Source organism: Emydura macquarii, unplaced genomic scaffold (assembly GCF_026122565.2).
Source record: "Emydura macquarii macquarii isolate MOO-44397 ecotype Brisbane River unplaced genomic scaffold, CSIRO-AGI_Emac_v2 contig_1477, whole genome shotgun sequence".
Taxonomy (NCBI): Eukaryota; Metazoa; Chordata; order Testudines; family Chelidae; genus Emydura; species Emydura macquarii.
Window position 1 is genome coordinate 26,314,373 of NW_027131614.1, and position 13,379 is coordinate 26,327,751.

At 40.5% G+C, this 13,379-nt stretch overlaps 1 protein-coding gene across 1 annotated transcript in view; it reads left to right on the plus strand.

Moving 5' to 3' along the window:
• CCDC178 (coiled-coil domain containing 178) overlaps positions 1 to 13,379 on the plus strand; it is a 320,921-nt gene that overhangs the window by 142,247 nt on the left and 165,295 nt on the right. The window contains exons 15-16 of the mRNA XM_067553881.1: positions 6,848 to 6,993; positions 10,737 to 10,896. Coding sequence (XP_067409982.1) covers positions 6,848 to 6,993; positions 10,737 to 10,896 — 306 coding nt within the window. The remainder of the gene's footprint in view (positions 1 to 6,847; positions 6,994 to 10,736; positions 10,897 to 13,379) is intronic.

The following is a 13,379-nucleotide window of genomic DNA, read 5'->3' on the forward strand; positions in this document are numbered from 1 at the left end:
ATAGTGGTTCTCTAAATAGAGACTTCCTGTTCAACAGAGGTACAGCAGGTGTTGTTAAACAGCAGAAATATCTATGAGAAATACTTGCCTTCAGAAATGGAAGAGATTTCACCAGTGGTGTATCCGTCATTAATTCTCTCTTATTCATTCTTCTCTTTCCATTATCCTGGACTACCTGCTAGAATTTAAAAGATCAGGTCTTGTTGTGAGTTCTGTCAAGGTTCACTTGGCTATAACAGCTTTTCACTTGTCTGTGGAAGGTTTTTTTATTTTTGCTCGCTGACGATATCAGAATTCCTCAGAGGACTGATTAATCTTTTTCCATCAGAGAACCTAGTCTAGTATGGGACTTGAGCCTTGTCCTTAATTGCCTTATGAAATACTTCTTTGAGCCATTAGCTATGTGTTCACTGCTTCACCATGAAAACAGCTTTCTTGGTGGCCATCACTTCTTCCTGGAGAGGCACAGAACTGAGGGTTTTAATTGCAAATCTTCCCTTTACAGTGTTTTTCAAGGAAAAGGTTTCATTACAACCACATCCCAAGTTTCTACATAAATTGTCTTCTGAATTTTATATTAACAAGACTATTCATCTCCCAGTTTTTTTTTTCTGAAACCACATAAGAGTAGGCAGGAAACTGTCTTCCATATGTTGGATGTCAGAAAGGCATTAGCCTTCTATCTGGAAAAAACCAAACCATTCAGAAAGTCTTCCAGGCTGTTTGTTTAAATTGGGGACAGTTTCAAGGGATCCACAGTCTCAATCCAGAGACTCTTGAGATGGGATTCTTGGAAAATGTGGCTGGTACTGGAGAGGGGGTAGCTCAAGCCAGCTGATCCCTGACCTAGCAAAACTGGGGCCAGAGAGCGACCTGGAGACCTTTTGAGCAAAAGGCAAATGCAGCGGGCTGGGGGGAATTGACCTGAGTGACATGCATAGCTCTATTCCTGATGGGTTATGCACAGGCACCTACCAGACAGTGAGCAATGAGCAAGTGGGATCCTACCCTGTGGAGATGGTTGCTATCTCAGATAGACTGGGACTGACTCCAGAGGAATATTGGCACAGTTTTCAGTCCGAACCATTCCAGTTGGGGGCACAACAGTGGGTAGTGGCTCTGAGAGTACAGGACCTTGGTGCCTGTAGCCTGGAGACTAGCTCCATAGAGAAAATTGTGGACCAAGTAGTCCTGAAGCAGTTTTTGAAGGTCCTACCCATAGAAGTCCAGATATGAGTAAAGCAGTAGCAATCTGCATCAGCAGGCAAGGCAGTTGAAAGGGCAGAAGCCTTTTTTGAGGCCAAAGAAGCCAAGCAGTCTGAACACTGAATGGCATGGAGTTCAGTTGTACATGGTACTAGTCAGGCCGGGATGAGTGTCGGTAGAAGGTCTTGTGGATACAGATTGTGGGTGCACCCTTGTCCAGGAAAATGGGGTATTGTCAAAGAAGATGGACTGGCATCTCCCCGTAGATCTCTCTGGTATGAATGGCAACATGTGGGTCTATCCTACATCAGGGAGCTGATCTGGGAGTACAGAAGCAGAGATGTCAGCTATGTATTAGAGTAGTGAAGGATATTCCATGACTGATGATTTTGGGAAGAGACTGGCAGGGTTTCCCAGCCCTAATGCAGAGGAAAAGTGTCATGAATCCAGATCATCAATATAGGGGTGGAATTCCAATTGACCTCCTCGTGGTCCACCCTGGAAATGTCCTAATGATGGCCAACAAGTTGTAAATTTGGTTTCAAGATTCCTATTGGAGATTCCTATTGAGCATTAATCAGCGCTGACCTTTACCTTGTTATGAAGTTTAAACTGTCAACCATCCCCAGGATCCTACAGCTGAACATCGAGGACTCCATCCCTGCCAAGAGGGACATGTTGACACACATCTCAATGCAGCCCTTTGCATTATCAGTGGATGCCTACGTCCCACAGCATCTTACGAATTGCCCATTCTCTCTGGTGTTCCACCCCACCATCTGAGTGGCTGGCTGCAACCAGGCAGGCAGTACATCAAAACTGCCAACAGCCTACTCCACCCCTTTCATGAAAGGACCCTCCAGCCTTTGCTGTTTCAATGCCTCAGGAGCTGCAGGCCTTTCATAAGAGCAGCTCAGGCCTTTATACAGGCAGATAATAGCCGAAGCCGGTGTGAGTGGGTCATGAGTCAGTGGAGGAAGGAACAACACCCTGGCAGATGGCAACAATTACCTCCCATCTCTACCTCACCCATAGGCTACAACCTGCCACAAAAGGACTGAACCTATTTAAACCACCTAAGGATTGGTGTTAGGTGCTTTAACTTCTGTATGCACATTTGGAACCTTTGTGCTACTGCAGCCTGTGAGTGCAGAGAAATACAAATAGTGGACCATCTTGTGGAGTAATGCCCCATCCACCGCCTCAAAGGAGGATGAGTCTCACTCAATCTCCTGACCAACAACACACTGGAATGGCTGAGGTCTGCCACATACAATTACTGAATGAATGCCCAAATGAAACTCAACACCACATGCAAGCAGCAGCTTAAGGTGGAGAAAACCAATGGTTGATTGGAAAAAGGATGGAGAGAGCTGAAATTTGAATGAAACGACTGACAGGGGCCATAGCAAGCCTTCAATCATCTTCACAGCTTATGGGAACATCTTAAAAGAGTATTGACAAGAGCAGTATTGGGCAGGAGCTCATGGCACAGACCCAACAGTGGGCAGTGGTTGCCCAGACAGGACCTAAGATCAAACAGCATACAGTGTGGACCCAGACAGGACCTCATTAGTCTGCAGATAGTGGGACTTTGCAGAAGGGGAGTCAAGGGACAGTTTTATGACTTCAATCATGGGGACTGCCAGAACAACTGGTAACTGCAGAATGCATGCTACATATGAGAAAGAGAGCAGCTGGCAACTCAGGAAGAGAGAGGTCGCCAGTTTCTGTTGGTTAATCAGCTTGAGGAAGAATTAGACCTTCTGCATGTAAGTCCTCAAAGTCCCAGAGAAGGAAATGAGGCTCTATTTGACTGTGTCCTGGTGAAAGTATGGACTGTAAGGCTTGTCCTAGTTGTGGGCAAGGTCTTCAAGGAGTGAGGAGTGTAACTGGTTGACACTGACTCTTTAAGAAGGAGTGGAGCAGGGGCATCCTGTGCCTTAACTGACCCCCCAGTTAGGGTTAAAACAGGGTTAAAATCTAGGATTAAAACCTAGTCCTAGAAGGAAGAGAGTCCTAGTGAGTCAGAGCCAGGGACCTGCAAAGAATCAGTAGCAGCTGGAAGTTTCCGTGAGAGGTGAAGGGCGGGGGAGAGGGAGGAACCTTAGGGGCTAAAGTGCCAGGTGGGCTGAGGAACTTGTTTTTGTTTGTTTTGTCTGTGTTGGAAAATAAAACTACCTGGAGAGAGAGACTGAATGTGGCAGTGGGTCCTTTGGGAGATAGGGAGATGACCAGCTTGTTACACTGTCCAGTGATTTAACCATACGACTGTCCTTTCTCTCTGTTTACTGTACCTCAAGGACCTGTTTCCAGTGGCAGTTCTTTTTTGGTAGAAAATTCAAGGAGCTTCATGCCTTATTCCTGTAGGTACAGGGACTACCAAGTTACGGTTACTTGCCTGAAATGTGGCCAAAGGCAGTGTTCCCATGTGTCATTTGAACCAGGAAGTAGCATTTCTCACTCTTGCGTCTGAAGTCACAAAATTCAAAATAGGGTAAGCGACATTGCCTGGACTTTCAATCTGAATTCATTTTTACTAAGAACTGAAAGGTTCAGCATGGTTATTCAGCTTACATCAAGGTCCTAATTTAGGAAAGTTCAGGCAGCTTACAAATAGTTTCAAAATGGATTGAAAAGAAAGCATGTATTTCCAGCCTACTTTACCCCATGGATCGAGTCTTTAAGGGAAGAGAGATTAGAGGTGTCTGATGGAAATCTACAAGGTGGCCACCCAGGCATCAACTCTCACACATTCACCAAGAACTCTCCATTTGTTGTGCAAACATAATTGGATTCAGCCTTTGTCAGAAAGAAGCTGTTGTCTCCTGTTAGACATTTATCCCTTCTTCCTGTAGGATTTCTTGTATTACTATGGGAGTTCACAAATATTTGGACTGATCAAAGAAGAAAAGTAAGAAAATTATTTTCTTTGAGATACCAGTCCAGGCCGCTACCTTGGAAAGATTAGTGCAATGTCCTTTTATAAAGTTTTAGTTTTACAATTGTTCAAGGTCACTCCTTTTACCAGAACTGCTTTCCAAGTCTCATCTGAGCTCTGAGCTGGTAAGCCCCTTCAATGTGTACTGCTGAGAGAGGGATAATATGTCAAAAACGTAGTTATTTTTTCTTAGCTAGCTGGCTGGAAAGAGCTATACCCAAGCAGCTGGGCTGGTATAGAAATTCATGAAGAAAGGAAGTTAACAGGTATGGACATTATCCCCTAAAATCAGCAGCAATTTTATATTTTCTTCCAGATCCTAGATGAAAATGTTGAATAGTGCTGGCCCTGGTACTGATCCCTGTAGAACACTACTAAAAACACTCCTATTGGATGATGGTTCCCCACTGACAATTACTTTTTGAGATGTTAGTTAGCCAGGTTTTAATCCATTTGACATGTGCTTTATTGATATTTCATGGTGCTAATTTTTTAATCAGAATGTAGTGCAGTACAGAATCAAATGCCTTACAAAAGTCTACGTATATTAGATCTATGTTGTTACCTTTATCAACCAAATGTATAATCTCATCAAAGAATGAAATCAGGTTTGTTTGACAAGATCAGCTGATTGTTTCTATATCAGTTCTGGAGCATCACTCACTGTACATCTACACGTGGAGCTGGAGGTGTAATTTCTCCCTTGGGTAGATGTACACATGCTAGCTTTGATTGAGCTAGCACACTAAAACTAGAAGTGCAGTGGAGGCTGTGGGACTGGCTAGCTGCCTTGAGTACAGTCCCACTCAGGACCCTAGGTATTTACCTGGGCAGCTAGTTTGTTCCACCACCCACTCTGCCTCAGCTACACTTTTGTTTTTAGTGTGCTAGCTTAATCATGTGTGTGTGCGTGTGTCTGAGCTGAAAATTACCTCTTTAGCGCGAAGTGTAGATGAACCCTTAGAGGCAAAGCAGTTTATGAAGATTTGATTTCTGGATGGATTCTTTCAGCAACCTTTGAGGTATATATCCAAGATGCGGGGGGAGTCCTTTTTCCTCTAAAAGTAAAAGCTCATCAGACCAAGTATCAGGCTGCCATCTGGACAGAAAGGGGGAAGCATCTGAAGAAGAGATTTGTGGAGCAGATTACTTGTAAATGCATGTGCTTGTTTGCTGTGCACTATAGTTTGAGTATGAATGTGCCGTCTGATGCTTTATAATGGCTTTAATTCTGTGTGTATGTGTGTGTGTGTGTGTGTATACATATATAAAAGTAATCAAGAGGTATGTTTCCTCTTCCTTAATTCAGCTCATTTACATTGCTATTTAGAGCCCATTAGTATGGATTACTAGAGCTACTCTTTTTGTAATTTTTCCCTACATGTAAAATGGGATTCTGTTAAAGTAGCTCCAGACTCCCTCCTGCTTATTGTTATTCTGTAGCTCTCTTGTTTTGGTGTGCTGGTTATAGGGAAGTTGCAGTCCTGGTTACTATGTATACTGTGGGTATTAGCAGCATTGTCTGCTTGTATCATGAGCCTTTTTTAATTTTCTTCATCCGTCTGATTGTCACCTGTGAAATGAGAAGGGGCCATTGCACTTCCTCTGATTCTTCATCAGTTGTGTAACTAAAGACGAAGTAGTCCTTGCTGAATTGCTTGGATACACTGTACATATGAAAATCTACAAATACTTTAACATCTATGGTGAATTACGAGGTATTTTGTGAAAACAGTTGTTCCTATTTTAAGTTTAAACAATTTGGTCTCAGTATGCATTTCAGAGGCAATGTATCTGTGGATTAGAAAAGGGGACTGCAGTTCAGGGTTTTTATTTCTTACTCTCAGCTGTCCCACTGACTGTAACATAGGACAAGTAACTTAAAAACAGTCCGTGTCTGAAAATTTTGATCTATGTCTAAAAGCAGCTGTATCTTTATTTACACAACTAAATAAATATATTGATCTCCAGAGGTACTGACTAGCACCTGCAGCTCCCACTGAAGGCAATGGAACTGCAACTGCTCAGTATCCCTGAAAATCAGGTCACTTAGATACTTGCCTAAGTGTGGAATAGTTGCCTAATTTAAGGCGCACACATTTGAAAATTTTGATTTTAGCTTTTTGTGCCTTAGTTTACTAATGTTTAAAAGTATTTTCTATACAACTTCATGGAGATATTGCAAGACTCCATTAAAATTTGTAAGTATTTTGATAACCCAAGGTGAAAGTTGCTACCTAAGATCCTGCATTCATTGAAATCATTGGGCACAGAATTGGGCCCTGTGTGAAACGTTTTGTGTTTCACTTTCTCCTACTAATAATGTTTTTGTATATGCAAGCCATAGTTTGTTTGAAGAGGACAACAGAATTGTCTGAAGCTGTTTATTGTTTATATGAGAATATAGATTAAGGAGAATGTGTCTGTTAATGAAGACGGCATTATTCAATATGCAGTTGAGAGAATACAAACATTAATAGCAAGGTTATGCAACAAGTTGAGGAACAATAACTTAGTTGTGTAAAACTGTGCCCTTTAAAGAAACAGAATTATTTCAGTTGCACTAAGTGCTTCAACAGCCATTCTGAAAGCAGTTCTGTTTCTTCAGGTATGCAGTTTCATCCATCGTTGCCCATAATTGTGCACTTAAAATACAATAACTAGAAATGTAAAAATAATTGTTTTCTCCTTTGTTTTTAGGAAAAAGATTCAGATGTGTCCAGTCGGCTAGATGAAACCACTCACATTATTGAAAATTTTCAAAACAGAATTCATGAATTAAATGAATTAGCAGACACAAAACAAAGACAAATGGAAACTACAGAGAAATCCCTCATAGAGTTGCGGTAAGAACTTTTCTTCCTTTCAGAGTTTTAAAAGGTAGCTTTTATGTTATTACCTTTGCAGTATTATTTATAGGAAATATAATACAGTTTTTATCAATAATTTGGAAGTATGTTTGTTTGATTATTCTTTGTGGGTTTTGTGCATTTGTAGAAGACATTCATGATAAATTGTCTGCCTGGTAAACGGTATTTCAGGCATCAGAACTATTTTCCAAAATCTAATAATATCCATGGTCAGTTGCATCTTTAATTAATGGAGGTTTTCTTGCGTTCCGGTTTTTCTCTCTTTCAAGAAACGTGGACCTACACTTACTGTGACTGATGAGTCCTGAAAATAATCTCCAAGGGCCCTATCCAGCTGAAAATACCTGCAGCCTTCTAGGCCACGCAAGCCTTGGAGGGCCGTAAATGATAATTGTACAGCAGGCTTACTCTTCTCCAGGATAAAGGTGAGCCTGCTGTGCAATTGCAAAGCTACTTAGAGGATGGGGAAGTCATGAAATAAGAGTTTCTTGCCTCCACACGCTATTGCTCCCTTTCTGCAGTCATGATCACTTCTATTTTGCTGGTGCTACACGATTTGTGGGAGGCTAACTCATGCAATTCCTCAGTTGAGAGGAACAGGTCTGTACGTGTTTTAAAAAATAACTCTAACTGCCTGGGATTGGCTTCTTCCAAACCTTGATTCAAGAAGAATGATTCAGCTGAACCTAATGGTTCATACTGACGACATCCATTTGATCAGTTTCATGCCAATGGGATGCTGTATTCGAAACTCTATTCCTTGGTTCTGGCCAAGAATCTTTAAGAGCAACTGAAGTTGGTAGTGAAAGACTAGTGTTAGTTTGGTAACGTCCTCCAGTAATTCTCTGGTTATGAATAGCTAGTTCTTGAGTTCAGCACTCCTTCTGCTGAGGGATTCCTCAACAAATTTTCCAACTTCTAGTCTTAAAAAGGACTGTCAATTTTGAAATTCTGTGCAGAAATTAAATATTACTTGTGCCTCTGCTTCTCAGGTATTGCATCTCACTCTTAGTGATCTGAAGCCCCTCCACTTCCAAGACTTGGATCCAAATGATTGAAGTTGCTTGTTCCCCATCTAATTTTTAACATTCTTTGCTGCACAGAGAGCATACAGCACACTGGAATTCCTCCCCCATGTGAATTGCTAGAAAACTAGGACAGTGCACCTATGGCCTCTCTTGTCATTGGAGCATACAGCCTGTGTAAAAAAAGAGGGGGTGGGGGAAAGAGAAGAAAAAGTTTCTTTCTCATTGCTTGCTATTTCTTGCTGATTCGTATTTTCCCTTAGTGAGAATTAGTGGTGAGAATATGCAGAAGAAAGGAAAATTTCTTCCCTGTTAATTTCTGTTGTTCTATTAACATCTCTCAAAATCTGTCCCACCAGTTAGCAATTTATGTCCATATCTTAAAGAAAGTTTTCACTGGAGCCAGTTCCTATTATTTTTGGGTGGGTTTACCTAGTTAAATGTTAAACATACTCATCTATTTGGATTACATTTTCTACTTTTGGGGAGCAGGGTGATTAGTTTAAGTGATTGTTATACAACTTTGGAAGAACTCTTCTGGTAGTTTGCAAGATAGGTTAGCCCAAAAATCCCAGCATCCTCTTCAAAATGGTTGAACTGCCCCCATCTATGAGGAGAGAGATCAACTCATCTGTAAGGATTAGTGTAGATATTGACAAAATTAAGGCACATAACAGGTAAGAAACTTGCTTGTTTGAATCTGGCTCAGTCTCTTAGACCTGGTGACAAAAGATGAAAATTCAAGTACCTCCATAGATTTTTAGCATGTTCATCAGCAGACCTGTGGTATGAGAGGTTCTGCTTTCTGTGAAGAAATCATATACACTTGAGGGAAGCAGCTGGAAGCAATGGCCGTTGATTCCAGATGTTGATTCCTGCCTGGCTTGATGGAGAAAATGGTAACATGGGGTCTCTGCTGCTGCCTTCACTCATGGCTATTACTCCCTCACACCTTTCTCTGATCTCTTCTCCCACTTATTAAATGCAAAAAAATAGCAAAAGTCTAAATATAAACTACAAGAATAAAATAGAAGTTTTGACCTAAATACTACCAAAACAACAGTATGTAAAATTAATAATTTTCCAGAGTTGCAGCAGCTACATAAGCTAACACACACAACCAAGAAAAACACAATCCCACCCCAAAACCAATCAAGGCAACCCAATAAAATGGTGAATCATTTTGGAAAACTTTACTGCCTTTCACTCTCACTGGGAAAAACAAAAACAAAACAAAAACCCTGTAGAAAATGCATAGAAATAGCCATTCTAAGCAAGAACCTATCACATTTCCAACTGTACCCATCTCCTCTCCTCTCACTGGGGTTAGAGAGGGGCAAGCTTGATTGGATTAATGGGGGATAACCAACACCTGCAGTCCTAAAGGAACAGGGAGTGTGCATACTTAATCATGCTGGAACCTTTCTCTTCCCTGTGCCTAACAGCCTACATAATGTGGCTGGGATATGAGGAGAAGGAAATAGGAGCAAAGGGATTAAGGGGCGCAAGCTGGGGGAACCAGGAAGAAGAGTCTGTAATCAATAGCACATACTTTCCTCCAAAATTTGGAATTGAACCAAGTATTCCTGAATCTCAACATTCCTGTGCTGTCCGCAGATAGCTGTAAATCCCAATAACAAAGTATGTGTCTCATGCCTCTCTAGTGGCTAGTCTTACTACTGCTACCAGATACGCTGTTAGGAAGTGGTAGAGGGCTGTGCAGTGGATCTAAAGTTTCCAATACTGCTGATGACACATGTGAGATCACCATGATTATACATGAAGGAATTTTTGTTTTTTCAGTTTGCTTTATTTAAAAAAATGTAGGAAATTACATAACTCCCCTCCAAAAAAAGCTATTTTAAAACAACATTTAGGTCACAAGGTAAAGCACTCAAAAATTAGGAAATGCCAGACTTAAGGTTGCCTGTGCAACATTTATTTGTCCCCTTGTGTATATGCATTATGACAGTCTTTAATTACATGATCAAATACTATATTTTCCAGAGTACCCCTAATATGCTATATTTTATTCTTCATATCCTTCTGTGTGAAAATGTGGCTCCATTAGTAACATGAGTACATGTGTACAGACCTCTGAGGAAAAGGAAAATGATAACAAATATATTTTAGGAACCTCTAAAGATAGCCTAAAATAGCTTTTACATACAACAAAAAGGCATAATTTTAAGAAGAAATGTCTAAGGACTGACCAGGTCTGGTAACTAGGACTGTATCCCACTTGAAAACTTTTTCAGTGGTTAAAAACTCTCATTTCTATCCCTGATGAGTCTTGAGATATTGGTCCAGGGGTTATTACTGACTGTTCTGCGTCTCAGACCAATATAATTTTAGAGGAAAACTTCACATGTGAGGGAAATGTGATCCTTTCTCAGTAAAGTTGAAATTATTAAAGTAGAAGCTGTTTCTGAAGTTGCTGAGAATTTTAAATGTTAGTAGTCTGATGGAGATGTATTAGTGGACAAGAGTATATGTGAGGTGTTCAAAGGAATATGATAAGTTATATCTATCACATGGTTCTATATGGTTTTTCAAATGGATCTTAACATATGTGTTATCAGTCTGTCTTACTATCTACAATAAAATTAAATATTAAACTATATAAGGTAAGACTAAAAAAATTAGTTTCAAATAATATTTTCATTTTTATTGAGAACCTTTTCTCTTTTGAAGGGAACATTTTAGTGCTGTTAATTGTAAGCAGGAGAAAAATCAGATACTAATTGATTACCTCCAAGATGAATTAGAAAAATATGAGAAGAGAATACAGCATGAGGAAAAAACGTATGGAGAGTTACTATGGACTAGGCAGAAAAATCTGGAAGATATGAAGGCGGGTACCATTAGAACTAGTATTTTTAAGAGAAGTAAAACAGCATCACTTAAATCTGTTTGGTTAGTTACTGATTTTTTAAAATATTTTAACTAGCACAATTTTATTAATTTTTCAGTATATAAAGGCACAATCTTCTTGGTAATATGCAAGCAACATCACTATTAAAGTCCATTGCTATTTTTCTGTGTTAGGATGGTAGAATCTAGTCCTGACATTCCTAAATGACTTACTTTAGGAAAAGTGTCCAGTTACTTGTTTTATACTTCAGTTTTAATTTTACATGTATGTTTAACGTGTTGAATGTTTTCCATTCCATTTTCCTGACTTTTACTTGTGGGATCTGTTCCTCTGTTCTTCAAAGCAAATGAACATGCTAAATCGCTTATCACTTTTATAAATTGGAAGGCAACAGATATTCCATAATGGCATCTTCTATATGAAATTTGATGGAGCACTGAAGCTGTATTTGACACCAAGCATATGGACCCCTGAGCCTGTGTAGAGTTAATTGCAAAATCAGGGCCTGGTGAAGCAGAAGTTTAAAAAGTGCAGTTGCTTTAGCTACAAAACTCTTATGAACAATCAGATACTGTAAAATTCCCTAAATTCTATATTGAAGAATTATTCTCACATTTTAACTTTTCTGTCTAAGAAAATGAAAAATAGCAGTGTTTCTTTTTTTTGTCCATATTGACAACGTTTAATTTCTGTTCATTGTGCTTTGCATGCAAATAATGATATTAAAAATACTTGTATGGTTCTAAGAACACTGCTAGATTAATATTTTTATCTTCAATTATGTTCAAAACAATCTTAGATTATTAAAATTAGACAGAATTTAAAACATTTACTTCATTGTACTCTTCACCACTATATTGCTTGTTTAATTTTTGCACTTCACTCAGAATAGGCATTGAAAATAGACTAATCACGTCTATCGTCATTTATATTCAGTTTCACTTTCCAGCTTTGATTACTAGTACTGCACAGTATTTTGATTGCAAGCACTTCAGCGTAAGATTTTTTTCATTCAAATATTACCAAAACATTTCAGTTAATATTGGCCCTGGTTGTCTTCTGCCTTTGCACACTGTGCATTATTTACACTTGTGCAAAGTAATACCATGTGATTGTGAAATATCAAATCACTCCCCTCACACCAGTGGCAGTAGTGCTTTGTGCTCACTTTTTATTGGTACAGTGTTGCAGAGAATAAGGCTCATTATGTTGTTTATAACTTGGCTTTGTTTGTCTCTACAAAGCCTATATTGAACAGAGCACAGAGGAGAATGAACATAGATACAGGGGTAGATTTTGAAGTAGAAGTTTGCAGCTTCATTAACTGTTAACTTTAATGGGGTGGTGCTAAATCCCCAAATACCGGGCATTTATTTGGGTCCAGTGCAGTGTGAAATGGACTCCATGCCAAATAACCAATATTCAGACTTGCCTCCCTTCAGCCTAACCCCTGGGATTCACTCTCTCACTCTCTCCCTGTGAAGGGGGATGAGGATACACGTGAAGGATATTTAAGGTCTCCCCTTTTTCTGCAGACTAATAGGGTCCAACACTATCTAATATTTACATCTGAGAGCAGACCCATTTGAGCATCTCACACCAGTCAATAACTTGGCTGTAACCTTGACCCCAGTGTGTGGTATCTGTCTCTCATCAATCCAATTTCTGAGTTCTTCCAACCACATATCAGTCCCAAATCTGAAAAACTCACTTGTCTTCCCTGTAAAGTTCAGAAACGTTCTTGGTTTCCCTGGCTGTGATGATCACTGTGCCACCAGTGTCCAAAAAGAATCTGGCCTTTTGGTTCACAGAAGAGGTGTGTGCAAGGGGCTGGATGGGCAAGCAGGGCCAGTCATCAGGGGAACAGAACTCTTCTGCAGCTGGAGTGGGGAGAGCGAGCTCCTCTTGCCCCAGCCTGGGGTGGGAGATGACAGATCCAGGGCTGCAGAGGGAGAGCCAGCTCATTCCGGCCCTTGGGGAGAGTGAGCTTCACTGGCTACAGGAGGAGGGAGGGAGAGCCAGCACCACCGGCTGTGGGAGGAGGGGGAGACAGCCCACTGCACCAACGCCCGGGCCACAGGGGGGTGGAGGGGGAGCCACTTTCTCTGACCACAAGAGGCACAAAAAGTGCCCCTCCTAAAGCATCCAAATTTTTATTCCTGTGCATGCCCCTGGTTCACAGTCTTCTTGGCTCAGTCCGCACAAGCAGAGATGACAGCTCCCCATCATACATGCATTGCAAGCATTTGAGATCAATCACCCTTGTGCCCAGATGCAACTGGGTAATTCAGCCTACATTCCTGCCAAATCCAGACTCTCAAATACACTGGAAAATCCTAAAATCATTCTGCATTAAATGAATAATTGAGACATTAGATTAATGTAATTCTCCCACCAGGAAGTGCAGAAGTGGCATGAGCTGGTCCCATTACATTCTGAGACCTGCCTGCCGTTCTCTTGCC